Here is an 18,482-nt window from a genome sequence, read left to right as displayed (position 1 = left end):
GTCACTTGATTAGATATAGCAAAATTATAAATAATATTACATATATTTTATAAATTGTAAAAAATATATAATTCAAAATAAAAACAATAAAGAAATATTTTTATTAAAAAATGCTATTTTAATTATCAAAAATAGTGGCTTCACGACTGATTCACATTTTACTGATACTGAAACGCGTGATCTCAAAGCGATGTCACCGAGAACTAAAGGGTGAAAGAAAACTACTATCCTCCAACGACATTTGGTAACTTGCCCATCCAAGTAAAGGAGCAAGTGCGGCAAGGGGGCACGGCCACTCGCGATGAACGTTAACGCCTTCGTTTCGGCCGCTTTTTGTTATTGGCCGATTAGCGTAAACGAAGATCGCAAATGAAACAGAATACGACAAAGTGAGATAGAAGTAAGAAGTTGACGCCCATATTCATTCCCTATCTTTGTATTTCATTTTGTCGCATTCTGTTTCATTTGCGTTCGTTATTTCGCATTGAGCAGAGTTCGACAAAATCGGAGAAAAATAACCTAAAAAATAACATTGTCATTAAGGACGCGATTAATTTTTCATTTTTCTCTAGATTAATTTTCTAAACTCTGCTTGTAATTTATTATTCGCAGGTTTTGGAGTAGAAGCGAAAATATTCGATAGGGAAATAAAATAGGAGAAAGTTATTTTTGATACATTTGATATTATTATAAATGTAGAATAAACGTAGATTTTAGTTGTATTACGGACATTAATGAAACAATAATTATTTGTACAGTACCTTAGTTTTTAATATTTTATAATACTAGAATATAAAAACGAGAAATCATTTTTTAACTTCTTACTCGAAGTGGAGCGTATATTCATGCAACGTGATGATGCAACAGAATAAATTCCTTTTTATTTTTATAACAATTCCATGGAATTGTCGTGCGCTTTTTAAAAAGTTTTAACTACCAGCACTCCGTTCACCTAATAACCTTTCGAGCATCCGCGACCTCCATGCTCTTTTCACTGAAATACTTTGTCTCGTCCCTTGCACGATTCGAGATTATCCACGAATGGTGCTCAACTCGATCCTGTTCAATTAAATCTCATGTTTCCAAGAACCAACGAAAGAAGAACAAATTGTTGGAAAAGGAACAGAAACGTGATTATACATGAATATAATTAAAATTTAAGAATGGGCTGACAGAAGTAAACCAATTGTTTAATTGTTTTTAGGGAATATTAAAGAATATTCTGATTATTAATTATTATACATAATAATGTAATTATTTAATAATTATCAATTATTAAAAAATTACTAACAGTAAAAAATAAAAATATTAGCCTTTTACAATATCAAAGGTAAGAAGAGTGCTCAATGATTATGAAGAAAAAATAAGCGTCATTGCGATTAGTATAATCGTTTAGTTTATCAGTCTTTGAAAATGATAATTTTCATTGTTTGGTAGACGTTTTCTACCGGAAATCTTACAAAAGTTTCGAAGAATGACTGAATTAATAATTGATTGATCTGACGATGATATTAATCGCAACACAGCTCTACCGAATCAATCTTACTGAACAATTTTTATTTATTGATCTTGTTTCAAAAAAGTACAGGTGTGAATGTCACCCATGTTTCTTTTTTCGTGTTTCTGGGACATTATTGTCCCTTCTGCACAATGGCAGTCGGCTGAAAACAACAATGTTGTTGAAGAGTAGAGACTACTGCTAAATTTCCTTTAAGCGGTCCGCGCAAGAATAAAGTGCGACCTAGAATTAGGTTTTAATACTTGCATTATAAAGATCTATAATCAAAAATTGCACGTGAAAAAGAAACTAAAACAGTAAAACAGAATCCCACTATGTTTATAGTTTTTACCGAGAACGTTGCTTCTACTACACAAAAAATAAAAAAGAAAAAAATGAAGAAGAAGAAAGTTACAAATCCCCGTAAAATAATGTAATATTAAAGGCAAAAAGTTCCACCGAAAATATTGTACAAATCTACGATTAATTCGTTATATTTAAAACAGTATTTACTATTTTCTTCGGTTAACCCTAGAACGACACTAAGGGTCGTAGGAGTGCACAAAACATTTTAACGGTCTCTACAAGTGTGCTAATAAATGTCAAAAATAATTACAAGAGGATAAGTCTACGCATACAAATAAGAAAGATAAGCACGAACATTAATGACAATGAATACTTGTCTGAAATCGTTAACAATATTTCTGGACATTTGTATCTAAAACACATTCGTTCGTTGCAAAATTAAAGAAAAATTAGTATGTCCTTAGAACAATATCTTTTTCATTCCAAACGAGTTAGCAACTTTTGCTAACTTACTTTACATTGAGCTCTGCAAATTCTGTTGATTAATAAATATGAAACAAAAATGAGGAGAATTCAAAATTATTTGGTTTCTATGCAAATGAAACATTTTACATATTTTCCACGCGTTTGCAACTATATTTTTGTTTACAGTAACAATTATAAAAACATAATAATCGAGAACTTTAATTTTGTTCAATAACTTTTCAATTTCGATTTACTTTTCTTTTCTCAATGGACGTAGTACACTAACTTTCTTGTGGGCTAAAATACATAAATATAAACCAGAAATGTCAGATAGATATCCAAGATTTCATTCTTCCTTATGTAACCCCACACAATTACATAGGACATGAAAGCGTTCACGTGTCGTTCTAGGGGCAACACAAATACAGAGACTGGGTCACCTACCAATCATCTTGATTCACGTCAATATGATTATCCATAGAGAAAAAGTGGATGAAAGTGAAATAGCATGGTTTCAGGCGATACATAAGACGAATGAAGTGAAATTTGTCTACATCAAAACACTTTAAAGATCCATAAGTTGCTTTTTCGAACAGTAACACGTTTTCCTTTTATATCAGAATTACAATACGTTTCGTTAACGCTTTAAATTCGAGTCTTAAGAATTATATTCTGGTAAGTACTCCTAAAAATAATAAACTTATAAAAAGAAATTGCTTAATTACAATTGATTAATTACAAAAAGAACGTTAATTAATATCAATTCAATTTTACTTAGACTTAGACACTAATTCTTTGTCCTAAAGTTAGTAAAAAAAAGACTTTAAAGCGTCATTCTAATGTTGAATGTAACAGTTCGAAACATAAAGGTCTAAAGAAATTAATGAAAAATTAAGAACACTGTTGAAAAAAATTACTTACATCCAATGTTCGCCTTTAAACAATGAAATCTTATTACATCCACTTTTCTGTACAGACAACGATAACATCAACAATAACAAGATGGTGATGTCAAGTGACGAGAAGTCTGTATGTACAAACATTTCAACAAAATATCGTACTATCAACGACTCTTTGCATACAATCGTTTAAAATAAATATACAAAGACTAGAAGTAACCACACGGGCAGAGAGAACCGTGTGTAGAAAAAAAAAACCATAAATAATTTCTCGTAAAAATAAATATGTCTCGGTATTGACTGACAAAGGTAGCACTTAATTCCCGATAGATCGAGCCGCCCAATAAAGATATTAGAATGATATAAAGAGCCACCGCGTTACCGGTTCCTCGAGCAAAGCGACCCCCACGAGCGAATCGTGCATCCGCTGTCACCAAGTGGAAAGACATTATTAGCGTAAAAAGGAACAAGGATAATGAAGGGTCCTTGCGCAACGTAAGATACAGATGTATCGATATACACACAGAGCCAGCTAAGCATTCTACGAACGATCGAACTGCCGAACGAGAGTGCCGGATCTAGAAGAAGGCTACGTTCTCTCCGAACACAATTTTTAATCAAACATCTCTTAAAAAAGGGTCGTAAAACAATCGAATAAATACATAGATAGAAATCCATAACGTTCACTCGTGCAACAATAATTAGAATTTCAATAGTCAATGTAATTGCAATTCTAACGATCAACTGGTTGTGTCGGAAATAATTCTAAACGAATACAGAAAGTCTGAACTGAACGGTGTTTGAAAGTGATTAAAAATGATCGAGGATCCTAAAACACGGCTGTCTCGTTCAGAATACGAGTCTGAATAGAATTCTCTCGTTCCAACGTTTCGAACGATCGAGTCGGTTAATACAATTTACCCGCGACTCATTACTGATTACGATTAATATTGTTTCTCGGTCCAGCCACGCGTCCCTGCGGTCAAGGAATATATACAAAGCTTCCCGATTTTTCAGGCTTACGTGTTGCACGAAAACGCTGGTTTGCCCTTCAGCCTATTTTTAACGATGCGATGGAAATAATCGTCGCACGAAATCACGATAAAGACTTGTATATCAAAGTTTTCGTTCTAAAAACCGCGTGTAAGTACTTTTTTCATTGAATTTATTCGTAAATACCAATCACCTGACGTTCAACATTCTTAAATAAGATCCTTTACTCGTTAACCCATTTTTCGTATGGATTATAACGAATAATTGAATTCTTTAATGAAATAACACATTGACGTAATTTCATTTGAAGAACGGTGTTTTATAAATCTATAATATGCTCCCATTATTTTAAATGATATCATAGTAAAACAACAGTAAGAAACTCCTTATTATCGTATCTATGTAGAAGCATACGCTTCTATTCCAAATATTCTCTCCAAATTCATAATAAAATTATGATTACTAAACTGCGATCGTGTTTAGTCTGTATATTCTCTTCTGTTTACAGAAATGCAAAGTTGCCAAGTCCATTTTCAGGCACGCTAAGGAAATTCACAAAAATCCACATTCATCATTCTTCTTCTACGATCGGCGAGAAATGGGCTAACTGACTTTCTTCATCGATTACGATAAGAATATAAAACGAAAAATCGGGAAGCTACCATATGTACCTCGACCATAGGACGGTAGGTCCAAACAATCGCCTGCCTTCAGGCAAGGGACCGATAAGGTCCAACAGCGGTCAGAGCTGTGATTGGTTGAAACAATATGTGGCTATCGCCCGTCATTCTGGGAGAACGTAGTACAATGTAACATGCAGCTCTGCATTAAGGAGAAACCAAGAATAATAGAAACGACAAAGTGTCCTCAACAACTTCCACACGTTTACGTGGACTGACAACAATATACACACGAGGTGCGCAATGACCGGACCGCGGATTTCGATCCGCGAAACGCGTACTTACAATAACACGCAACGAGACGAACGACAAAAAAGAAACATCTCCATTAAACAATCTTAGTAAATTACAATTTTGATTACAATGTCGGCAATAGTCTAGATCCGCATGAAAACCCGTAGTCCGGCAATAACGGTGTACAATTGTTCTCCGATGTACCGTTAAAGACTTCCGAGCGAAATAAATATTTCCCAGAACGACAGGCTACGCCCAATCTTTCGAGCTTTCCACAGAACGTCTTTATTCGAAACAAGTTGATAATGTGACACTCAATAAATAACAGAATTTCTACATGTCCAATTCTGCCGTCGGATTGTCCTGCCGAATCTGCCAACGAAAAAGGAAAGCTCTCTCTCTCTCTCTCCCTCTCTCTCTCTTTTTCTCTCTTTCTCTCAATCTCTCTCATCTGTCTCTCTCTCTTTCTCAGTCAAAAACTGGTGTATCTACGGCCATGACATACTCTTTCTCTCTCTCTTTCTCTCTCTCTCTCTCTCTCTCTCTCTTTTTCTCTGAACAGCCCTCTCGAGGAGCGATGGACGGCCTCGCGTATTTTTTTTGTCATCCGCGTTGCAATGATAGAATCGCTCGCGACTCGTCGAAGCGAAAACGAAACGATTCGGAAAGACAACCCCTCATTTTTTTTCTTTTCCTTTTGTTTTTTTGTTTTTTTTTTCTTTTGAAAATGAAGTATACTCATAACGATGTGTAGGTCTTTCTTTAAGGTACGTACACGTGTTGTACACGGTTTGCTGTTTCATTACTTTTTTCTCGAAGTACTGGTAAAAGTCGAGTGAAAGAATAGACAAACAGGGTGCCTACTGAGGTAAACCTTCGTCACGAAGAGAAAGAAGATTCGCACGTGCTCGTGCGTTTTCTGCGTGTGCTATTTTTTTTTCTCACGATTGAACAGCTTGAATTGGGAACACCACGGACTTCGTGCAAACGATACGTTTTTCCCTGTTTTCGTTTTTTGGGGGATGGGGAAGGGAGTTTTTTTTGGTTCGTTTTCGTTCAACGTACGAGAGCACGGAAGGTCTCATGATTACTATGATTTTTTTTTAGTCGCAGCCTCCTCTTGCACCGTCTTCGCCACACTTTCTCAATACGGTAACGTGCCAACTTCCATTCGTCTGAAAGCATGAAACGTATGAAAAGTTCGAGCTTCTGGCGACAGAAATTTCCGAAAGAAAAATTTCGATCACCGTCAACCTATTCAGAGATACAATGACTGTTAGCAAAGTATCTTTGCTCTTTCCCTCTTTCTCTCTCTCTCTTACTTTCCTTCTTTCTCTCTTTCTTTCGTAACTTTTTTTCATTCTTTCTCTCTTTCTTTCTTTCTTTCTATCAATTTTTTCATCTCTCCTCGTCTTGTTATTTCCTCGCAGATTTATATACTTAGGATCGCAATACATTTAAAAACGTGAACATTTTCTACAGATGCATTATATCATTTTGCTATCAATAGACACCCTGAGAAAGAAACAGAATGATAGAAAAGAAAAATGATGAAACAATGGCGGAGAAGACAAAGGGAGGGCGGGGAGAGAAGTTCTTCTCGAAGGATGCAGCAGAGTTTCGTCCGATCGTAGAGTCTGATAGGTTAGGCCGCGGATTTTTATGCGTTTATGGGAAAACGCTGGCCGGATAGAAATGAAAACACCAACTTGGCTGGTGCCCGTTGTGTAACGCATGTATACCGAGAAACGATGGATCTCAGATTCCCATTTTCATCGACTGACAAAGATTGACGAATATCCGCTGCCTAACGAATATAGTTAAAACTTTACGCAGCTCCGTAGACATCTGGATGAATTACAAATGTCTTGTATGCGATGTATGGTTGTTAGTCTTAAATAAGTTTACTTAAATAAAATCCACCGAACGACAATTTGTACTCCACAATCGGATTAGAGAAAAAAAAGAAAAAAGAAAAAAAAATAAAGAAGTCAGTAATCGGGGGTACAGGATGATAAAGTAAAGAAAATGGCGTGAGTCGAGTGTAGAGAGAGCTGGTGTCAGATTTTGTAAGCACCCTCTGTACTTACCACTCACTCATGCGTCGCCAACATGTTCCTTGCAAAGGAAGAAGGCTTTCTCGGATCGAATCGGTTACTTCTGCTTAACGGCAGATTCGAAATACGACTATTGTCAACTACTTGTTTAAGTTCAAATGTTGAGGAAGTTTGTATAATCAATTGTGACACGTGGATTTTAATGTTTGATATTCCTTGTCGAAGTGCAAATGAAATGATAGAAATAAATATTAACCCCTTGCCATATAATTTTCTTTGTATCACAACTGTACTAACCGATTTTACTATTAATAACTTGCAAGAAATACGAAGAAATGTCTCATTTATTGTATTGTACGTGTTATCATTGAAAATGAAATATTGAAAACAGCAAAATAGTCTTTTACTTTAATTCATGTACAATGGGGAACATTAAGTTTTGTTAAATTCATTTGAAAATCTTCACCACGAGTGTCACTCGTCATTATAGGACAAAGAGTTAATATAGTGTTCTGTTACTTATTCTGTGATCTTTTCCTTTATGCTTGCACAAGTAACACTAGAACTATCTGATGAGTCAAAATGATCTATTTTGCATTTTTTCTTTTTATAATTTATAATTTTATATTTTTTATAATTTATTTATTGCAAAGATGCAATTCTCTAGGAAACTTTTAAATAAATTGTTATAGTAATACGTAAGATAAAATATAAGACAATCGAAATTTCAGTAAATGCATTGTAACTTGTAACTTGTATAAAAAAGTTATAAATAGTCAATTTGTCTACTCGGTAGTTCTAGTGTTAAATCTAAACTCAAACGAAATCATTTTCCTTTAGATCGATCACATGCGATTACTAAATTCGTAAGAACACTGCGAAATCGTTGAAGCAATAACGCGTGCCGCATCATTCATTCGTAAAAATTCTTTTACACAGGTCTTGCAATTTCAGAAACCGTAAAATTTAACTTCCTGGTATTTTTATTGCTTTTCGTGTAAATGCAACGACGCACTGTTAAAACGTAATTATATTTTCGTTTATTGATTTTACTTTTTTTAAAGGCTATTATGCGTTATTAACGTTCATTATTGTTACTTTATTATCTCTTATTTTGCACTGAATAAACTACGCTATCGCGACTACGCTATTCGTTTGATGGTAAAAAATTTGATATTATAGAAGCTTCTTATTGTTAGAAATAATTTTATACCTTTACGTGAGTAAAATAAGAATGTTTCTTCTATTACACACAAGAACTACGTTACTCCTAGATACATTTTAATAGGTATAATGTGAGACTTTTGTTCGGAACTAATAAATTTGTATGAAAATGTGGAGAAGTAATCAATTTTCAGCGAATACACTTATTCAACATGCATATCAAGTTATTAAATACAGATGTACGAGGATGGAAAGAATCATTGACGATGGATGAAAGTACATTGATTTGTCAACAAAAAAACTATTGATTATATGTATGTCTATATGTATATGTATATATTAATATTAATAATATTAATTACCATAAAATTACAGGAAGTTAAATTTCAATCGGTCCGCAGTATTTTCCTTAAATACGTTCCTCTATCATTTCTTTACACTTCTACGTATGAAAGAGTTGAACTCTGTTTCTACATTTTGGGTCATCCTAGGTAAAACGTTTAAAACAATATTTTAAATCTATTTCGAAGTTGAATTCAGCACTCAAGCACGTAAAATCATATATCGAAACCTGTCTAATTCAAAATTCTAATCACATTTGTAGTTTAAAAACTTGATTATAAATTACTCTATCATGCATTATTTGTAAACAATTAAATAAGATTATTTACAGACCTTATGAATATAATCACATTCAAATTAATGCAATAAAGGAAATACAAATATTCAAAAAATAAATTACTTTTTTACATAAAAAATATTGAAAAAATCAATTTAGAAGAGATTTTTTCAGAATTGCTGCAACCAATTAAATGGATAAAATAGGGGAAAATTGGATAATTTAACCCTTTGTTTACTTTTTTGTTATTGATTAACCATCCATAACAAACAAAATAACATGAATAATATATGGATGTACATTTGATATTAACTAGAAATTTCTTTAGGGGATTTACTATATCTGGTTCAATTTCTATAAATTTAATAAAACTTTAGACCATTCCTCAATTTCAATGGCATTGCACTAACCTGGACATGACTAAATTATTAAATTAAAAAATTAGCTATAACTAGAAAACAGAACAAAATATAATTTATGTTTTTATAGATGCTTATTTTTGTAAGTGCTTGTAAGTGCTGAATCAAACTTTGATATAACTGTGATATATATCATTGCATCCTGTACACTGCTTAGAAGAGATATAATAAAATTTCTATAAACAATCCTACGTGAATAAAACAATATACATGAATACAAGGAGTCAAGAGTTTAAGTTTATTCTAATTAGAAGCATATCACTTTTTGTATTATTTAAATAAGCTACTGAAAATTTGTACTATATCTCCTCTAATCACTAAAAGTACTCGTGTGCATATCTACAAGTTGAAGCACCTAAGATTAGAGTCGAAAATATCTTTATTACTTTCAATGATACAACAAGATTTGTAAGTAAACATTTGTTTCCCTTATAAATAATTTTGTTGACTCATTAGAAACAACTAAGATATTTTAGATTCCATTCTCAGATGACTTACCTTGCACACACAACAAAAAGTATTGAACCACAATGCACAGTGATTATACGATGTAGCAAAAATTTGAATACTATCTTTATTATAAGATAAAACGTTTCCTTAATTTTCATTAGGTGAATGTCCCTTAAAAAGAACGTGTGAATATAAATCACCGCGCAGAAGCAAACCGATTTGATCTGAAGCGTTAACAAAATAAAAGTTGTGACAAACTAACCTGAGGCGACAGAATGTTCACACTGCGGCTAATAATATTTCAACATTATCATCGCGAAAAGAATGAAATGTAGCCTGTATACTACTTCAAAGAATACATCAAGATGTAGAAAGAGGACAAGTATGTGAAAGCGGAATTCCGTTTCCAGCTGCAGTGTGAAGGGCCACCTTTCCGCAATCGCGTCTCTCCAAGAGAACACTGGTGCAGAGGCTGAGAAACAGCGAGTGGAAACGGTCTACCATAAAACAAGAGGGCAAAAGTAGATAACGTAGTATTCACTCCTACACTTAGACTTACCAATCGAAAGATTTACCATCTTTCAAGATTGACTTGATATTTTGTATCACAACAAGTAACGCGTAAAATTATTTATGTACGACTTTGCAACAATACAACGTCCACATCAGCAGCTTATGAGTCTCTTTTTCTCATACAGCCGTCAACGTAAGACGATGTCATAATTGTTGTATAAAACTACAACTTCAATAGCAGGTACGCAGACAATATTATTATTAAATATCGATAAAAGGGGGTCGTAAACACGAATCCCTATTGCACCTTTCGAGCGAACAACAAAAGAAGAAATTCATTTCACAGTAACGACAGTCAATTATATGTATGTTGCTCGTCCAGCGATCGTTACGCCTTCAGGATAAAGGAACTCGATATTCATTTTTTCCCCATGACACTTATCGTGCATGTAAAAACTGTATAATTATTTATTTTCGTCTGGCAATCGAATTGGAAAAATTAGCCGACCGTTTCCACTGCACCTGGTAAACCCTCTCAGGCATTGACGTGATGTGTTTTTGCAATGACATATAATTAAAAAAACAAAGATTTTGCTAACTTCGTGTAAACTTCGTGGGAGAAGATGCGTCAAGTGCAGCCGCAGCCGATCAACGAAGTGTGTGTCTCTCCACGCGGGACTAACATGTTTTACGCGTGCTTCTTCCCTCTTCTCTCAGTCAGGTCCGGACCCTAATAAAATTTAGGGGCGGGCCCAGAGCACGAAGTGCAGTGGCGGGGTGGGCCCGTCCATTGGAGGTGATCATCTGAAGCGTGGGTGCATCATCGGAGCCAACATAGGCGCACCGGGGAAACCCATTGGAGCAGCGAATGCCGGGTGCATTGCGCCCGGCGGTAACGCTCCTATCATACCTGTAAACCAGAATGCATTATGAATAAATGTACTTGAATAAGATTATCTCCCCCTTATCTTTTCTCCATTCATCTTTTGTTACTTTTCAATGATTTTTTATATAGTCTTCGCGCGCGCGTGTGTGTGTGTGTGTGTGTATGTTTATATTATTATTATATATTATATATATTATATATTATATATATTATATATATATATATACACATATATATATATATATATATATATATATATATATATATATATATATATACATACTTACGTTGCAAAAATTACAATTAAACATAAATGAATGAAACTGTGTATACATGTGTCGTATATATGTTATCTGAAATGTAATAATACCCCTCTCCTGTTTATCCCCTCTGCCTTTTTCTTCTCTTTACAAAAATTGTGTTGTACCCTCCCACCCGCCCTTCATTCTTTTTAGAGACCACGCGTTGTTCCATAGAACAAAATACGGAATTACGAATTATGAAAGAAACGTGAGAATACGTCATAGATTTGAATTTATTTTTTTAAATACGGAATAATAACATCTCTTCCAATTTATTCCAAACTGATCTAGAGAACTTTTACTCTTTTGAACGGAAAGTTGCCTGACAGCCGACCGATGGACTTCCCATGAACGAAATCAAACGACAGTGTTCCCTTTCATAAGAGACCAAGAAATCGCATGAGCAGTTCTCTGTGCTATACATTTCTAAATTAATTTCAAGTAGTATACAAGTGATTAGAGTCATTATACATTGATGTACCTACCATAAAGAAATAAAAAAAAAAAACAGAAGAAAATGAAAATGAAAGTATATTCGAAATGAGGTCAAACCTTTAACCAAGCACATGTTGTATATGCTGGAAGGATGTGCTCATTTGTAAACTGATGTAATGACAGAGACTCGAGTTTCCTAGGTCTACTGTATACACCCGCAAAGGTTTATCATTAGCAGCCCACCTACGTGTCTATCTAGCAACTTTAATCAATGCGAATTGCCAAACTATATAAGGTATTGAGCTCAGCATGCAGTGTGCCGCATATGCAATACAGGTCACAACAAACGGACAAATTGTGATACCACACAAAACCTCACACCATACCAAAGAAAGAAACTCATTCAATATACATTTTTGTGTGAACTGAGCAAATCGCTCGGCTGCCAGCCGATCTTCCTAAACACTGCCCCAAAAGCACTTCCAAGAAGATCAATTGGTAACATAAGCTGAAAATATTGTTACATTTGTTTTTGCATAATCCAATTCCACGTGAAACTTTGACGACATCAAAGAATTTCAGTAACTGTGGAAGCATAAATTTTGTTAAACCTTATTCTGACATTGTTATTTCGCAACTTCAACCAACAACGATAAATGAGAATTCCGATTGTAACAGTTACTCCCTTCTACATTAATATTAAAGTAGGCACTTTCAGCATTAAGTGTATTAAACAAATAATTGCTACTGTGTGTCTATACGAATGATAAACATACTGAGTAAAGTGATAACCGTTTAACACTGTGGATTGACTCGATTTCTTTAAAATCACTTGTGTGATGTCGAAGCTAGTCTATGGTGTGAGGAAAGTACATATGTTTATCTGAAAATATTCTTTAGGTTATAGTATACACCGCCATAAGAACAGCGATAACAGAAAAATAATCCCTTCTTTCTTTTCATAAAAGTGAAACTCTGAATCTCCTTTCCAAACATAAAGAAGGGATAATTCTATTGTTATCAAGATTACATATTTTTTAAAATAATAACTTCGAACGACTGTCAGTACCGTGCCCAAAAAGCGGTTTTTCACTACTATATCACAACACCAGGATTTCAAGCTATATATAAGTAATATGAAGAGACAGGATATAACACTTTTGCGAGGTAATGGCAAGTGTGTCGTAAGAAAAACATGATTTTAGTGGAGAAAAGTGTGTAAAGAAGCTAATAAAACGAAAAAGGAAAAAAAAATTATATACTATGAACCAGCCGAGCGGCCGAAAATCGAATTAATTTCGTAGTAGTGGTTTTATCACTTAAGAAAGAATTTTGTATACATACATACATACATATAAACAACTATATATAGACATATACATAGTATGTGTATATATATGTATACCTACGTAACTTAGAAAAATCGCGAATTATGTACTGTAATTGAAAAGCAGGCATATTAAATATATATATATATATATGTATATATATAAATATATATAGTTCGCGATTATAAAAATATAAATCTAGCGTAATCGTGCTTCTGGTACCGAGTACTCTAGTTTCGAGAAGAGGCATTTCACGTCCAAAGGGTCGTGATGTGTCCAAAATCAAAGTGTGGCTGTCCGGCGTTGAAGGAATCAGAACAGATGCAATATCGTTGGCCGCTCGACCCACCTGCCCAGTGACAATAATATAAATATACAGAAATTTATATATATAAATATATATATATATATGTATATATATAAATAGGTGTATTAATGTGATAATGATGATAATAATAATAATAAGAATAATAATAGTAACAATAATGATAATAATAATAATAGTAGTAGTAATAATAACAGTAATTAATAATTAATAAGAATAATAATAAATATAACGATGTGTGTACATACATACATATATACATATACATATGTACATACATACATATATGGCTATATATATGTATATATATGCCATGTCACCGCATGCTAATTGCTAAGGACCAACCTTGTTGCGCTTGTATAAAACACAGTTTTAGTAACCAGACTGGGTTTGTTCGACACTCACCAAGGAGTGACTGGGCACCCTGCAAACGCACCGTTAAAGCATAAACGAACAAAACACGCTGTCACAAATTCTGGCATACAGGTGAATCCTGAGCGTGCTAGTATCTGAACAGTCATACTTCCTTTCCCCCTCCTCTCTCTTTTAGAGTTTGTCAATCTAATCTTATCTTTCAATATGAGGGAAATGTTTCCCTTGTACGAAGTCTTCATCTTTCTCATTCACCCATAACTTATGACTAGCCATTGGACAAGTCTAATTTATTGCCATAGGAATGGACAAGGGTTGCTTAGTATTGGATGAAGTAGTGCAAAGGTATAATATACTATGAATGTCAGATGAAAAACATTTCTGTCTCAATGATAAATCTATATATTTACAGTAAATGAATTGTATAAACTTCAAGCTTTTAGATGTCGTTACCATTTAAAAGTATCTATTCAATTGGGAAACATTCAAGTCTCTTTATATTAGATCCAATAGAATTATTTTATCATTACAATTGACGAAAAAGAATACACTGCACGTACGTAAGGTATTACCTGATTTTGTCATTTTGATTCTAAACATGTACATATACACGTATTACGTATATATTAATTTCTAAAATATAAGACTTCAAGTACAACATTTCTTATTTCTTCAAAATAGAAAATATAATCATAAAACCATGAAGTTTTTGTACTTCAAGAGAACAGAATAATGTTATATTTAAGAAAATGTAAGTTGAATTACATGTTCCTTTAAAATCTTCCAGACATGGTTCCAAATTAACATACTGGTAAGAGCATGTAAAAAAGTTTCAAATGATTTAGATACTTATGCTGATAAATGGGTCATGATGGAATACTTTCATTGGAATGGGAATAAACGTATAAAATTATAAACACTTACCTGGCGGTAGGCCCATGGGGGGCGGTCGCATCATGTTACCTCCAGGAATCAGAGCGGGTGCAGCTAAGGTCATAGTAGGTCGCATGAGCGGTGCCATCAAAGCAACAGAGCTAACAGGCATTGCAGCTGATGCAGGAACCATAACCGCTTGTGGAGGTCTCTGAAATCTTTGTTGCTGTTGAAGAGCATTTAATGCAGCTTGTTGTCTCTGTTGTTGATCCTGAAACGCAGCAGCTGCGTTAGCAGCAGCAGCTGCTTGTTGTTGCTGCTGCTGCTGTTGCTGCTGTTGTTGCTGTTGTTGTAAAGCAGCAACTTGCTGATTAGCATCGGCCTGTGCGGAACGTGCTTCTTCACTTTGCCGTCGCTGATATTTTGGAAGTCTTGCTCTAATTTCCTCCTAGAGTATATAATATTTTGTTTCTTCATTTTCTATCAAGTTCAACGTTAATAAAATAGTATCTCATCAACTCACTAAACTCAGATCCTCTGGTGGATGAATGATTTTGATGGTAGCACTAGTAGTTGCTATAAGATTTACTTTTTGATCATTTCCAATGTTATTACTAGTGGTAGTATTACTATCAGCATTACTGTAAGCAGGGAATGTTGGTTTAACTGGCCCTATAGAACCACCAGCAATTGATGTAATCGGTTTAAAATCTGTCCCCAAAGGAGAGGTCACAGCTGTAGACGCGGCTGTTGAAACAGCTGCAGCACTTGGAAATAATGGTCGAGATGGTGGAATAGATGCACCCGACACTGGTGGTTGTATACCTGGGGGCATGCTTGGTATCCCAGGCATCATACTATAAAAAAATTTCAAATTGATTATGTTATTCCTGTAACTTATTCTGCTGCTGACTTATTGTTTTGAAAACTTTAAATTTGTATTTACCTAACTCGCGTTAAATTAATATCACAAAAGTTATTCTTCTTTCACGCTGTCGCTTTTGAAAGAAAAAAATATACATACCCAGGTCCCATGAAAGGTGGACCTACAGGACCCATAGGTCCCATCATATGGTGCATGGGTGGTGGGAACTGGCCCATTGGTGGCATACCAGGATGAGCTGCCATACCTGGCATTACACCTGGCATCATATTTGAACCTGTAGGCATTGCTCCTGGCGCAGAACCCAACAAACCCTCTGGTTTTGTCTTTTTTCTAATGGGTTCATCTTCACCAGAGCTTGGTGAACCGGGTCTACCTCCATTCCTTTGCCTTTCATGTTCTTTTGCATCATTTGGTGGTATACCTTCCATACCATAAATTTCTATTTCAATATTACTACGATTGGGCAAAGAATTTGGAACCTTATCTATCGCTTCTTTATGTACCTAAAAAAAATTAAATACTTACTTTTTGGCTTTAGTTTATTTACAGAGTTATAAATCTCTAACACAAATAATTCATTACCTGCATACAGTGTATACTAAGTCCTGGTCCCGTATAAAGCTTTTTATGACAGATATGACACTTGAAATGTTTCGCTTTTTGGTGCTGAATCAAAATTTTCTCATCTTCAAATTCTCGATTACAATACCTTTTTAAATTTATTAAGGAAATCCTAATATCATAAAAACTTATAGTAATAAAATTTATAATTTTACAATTGTTTTTATATATAAAAGCAATAATTATAAAAAGTAAAGTCCTAGAACTTTACGATTATTAATACGTATCACAGAAAATATGTTACAAAATATAAAATATGTACTTGCATTGTTTATGTATATTATTATCATTTACACATACTATTATTAAAATTGAACTTGTATGTAGTTTGAGTAAGAAATTATACATAAAAAATGCAAGTAAAATCTATGCATTGAGAACTTTACATGTACTTTCAACAAAAATATTAATACGTTGAGTTTAAAAACAGATACATCCTTAAAGATTCTCCACATTAACATACCATTCTTTATTTATAGTAACATTTGGATTTAACACAAGATACATTGTTTAACCCATTGACCTACAGTACCATGTCAGACACATGACAAAAATGTTAAACTGAATTTGACAAATCTAAGTGTTATTTAATTTTTTTTAAATATAAATTAAATACTAACTTTCTATTATCAATCATTAACCTTTGGAGTAAACGTAGGCATAGAATAAGTATAAACATTTTTTTTCCTTTCCTAATAAATTATTAGCAATAAAGTAGTTGTTTCAATTATAGTTAAAAAATAAATCATAGGACAAAGGGTTAACATAAGATAATGGAATACCCTGTAGTATATTCAAGATACCAAAAATTATTCTTATGAAAATTGTTTGGTATAATATAAATCATGGTTATAATTATAAACAAATGTTATCATTCTTCTGAATGATAAAATATATCACTCTATTTAAAGACAATATGGTGATTTTGAAAACTTGATTATCCCAGCAAAAAATGTACTTATATCACATAAAGTTTGCCTTTATATAAATATCCATTGCTAATATAATTTTTGAAATGTCTTAAATTGTTTTAATTGAAATGAATACATTATAGAGATCAAACCATTAATACAATATAATTTTAGATATGTAAACAAAGTTACAATTAAAATACCATAAAAAAAGAAGTTTTTTAAGCCTTTATATTTCAATCATTCTGTACGATAAACATAAGTAATTGCTGAAATTTATAGATAAATTAACATCTCATATAAGCACTCTAAATTAAAAAAAATATAAATTTATTGTTAAGATATATTTATTAAATGATATAACTGCAATTTCACTTGTTAAGATCTTAATGAAAATTTTTTAACCATTCATATAGAGCTAATAAAATTTACTTTTATTTAACAACTGGAGGAAAACATAAGCTCAAAATGATTGATTTTATGAATGTTATAAAGAAAATATAAATAATTAAATAAATATAAAAAAATCTAGTTGACAATAATATGAATAATTTAGTACTTCAACACTTGATTAAATAATGTTAATAAGCTATCATAAGAAATCTTGAAGTATTTACAAAAACATGTATTATGAAATCATAGGTAATCAGATTAAACAATTATAATTTGTATATGAAATTCTCTTATAACAGGATAAAAATTGCAGTTAAGTATAGTTACTAACGGAATATTGATTTCTCAAAGAATCAGTAATTGTAATTAATTCAATACATTTCTTATGGTTAAACAAATATCCTATAAAATAATAACAATTTTCAACTAACAAAAAATACAATAATAGGCACAACATAAAATTTAATAAGGTATTGAGATATATTTAATCAAATCATTATAAAATAACAGAAATAATGACTATGATTTATGTTCTAAAAATACAGTTACGTAAAGTATCCCCTAACGAAGGGTGTTTTAGAAAAGGATACCAACACCAGGGCCTTGATTGCTTCTTCTTTTTGCGTCCCATTCTTTTTTGACGAGTCTTAACAATTTAAAATCAGCAAAAATATGCCAATTAATAATGTTTTACAACTACGTAATATGAATTGAAGTGGCAACTAGCTGCACCATACACACACACACACACATAAAAACCGATAATGCAAAATGGCGACTGCATCTTTTCCGCATTTGACGGAAGGAGCAGTAGCCAATAGTATTACGCGAAAATTACCAAATTTTTTAAATA

General features: G+C 33.1%; 1 protein-coding gene across 3 annotated transcripts; it reads right to left on the bottom strand.

Moving 5' to 3' along the window:
• Nucleotides 1-1,536: 1,536 nt before the first annotated feature.
• Nucleotides 1,537-18,434, bottom strand: BuGZ (Bub3 interacting GLEBS and Zinc finger domain protein). Of its 3 annotated transcripts, XM_076365352.1 has the most exons (8): nucleotides 18,220-18,434; nucleotides 16,287-16,413; nucleotides 15,843-16,207; nucleotides 15,342-15,675; nucleotides 14,870-15,266; nucleotides 13,471-13,597; nucleotides 10,897-11,207; nucleotides 1,537-6,590 (listed from the first exon to the last, which is right to left on the bottom strand). In XM_076365352.1, the coding sequence occupies exons 1-6, from the start codon at nucleotides 18,258-18,260 to the stop codon at nucleotides 13,500-13,502; spliced, it is 1,362 nt and encodes a 453-aa protein (XP_076221467.1). In that variant the 5' UTR covers nucleotides 18,261-18,434; the 3' UTR covers nucleotides 1,537-6,590; nucleotides 10,897-11,207; nucleotides 13,471-13,499. The 3 variants fall into 3 exon arrangements, with proteins under 3 accessions (XP_076221467.1, XP_031835221.1, XP_031835223.1); XM_031979361.2 differs by lacking the exon at nucleotides 13,471-13,597; XM_031979363.2 differs by lacking the exons at nucleotides 1,537-6,590; nucleotides 10,897-11,207; nucleotides 13,471-13,597 and adding an exon at nucleotides 13,694-14,753.
• Nucleotides 18,435-18,482: the final 48 nt, after the last annotated feature.

The sequence above is a fragment of the Nomia melanderi genome, chromosome 3, assembly GCF_051020985.1.
Source record: "Nomia melanderi isolate GNS246 chromosome 3, iyNomMela1, whole genome shotgun sequence".
In the NCBI taxonomy this organism is placed as follows: Eukaryota; Metazoa; Arthropoda; class Insecta; order Hymenoptera; family Halictidae; genus Nomia; species Nomia melanderi.
The sequence above is the reverse complement of the archived record's forward strand: the minus strand, read 5'-3'. Positions and strand labels throughout refer to the sequence as shown.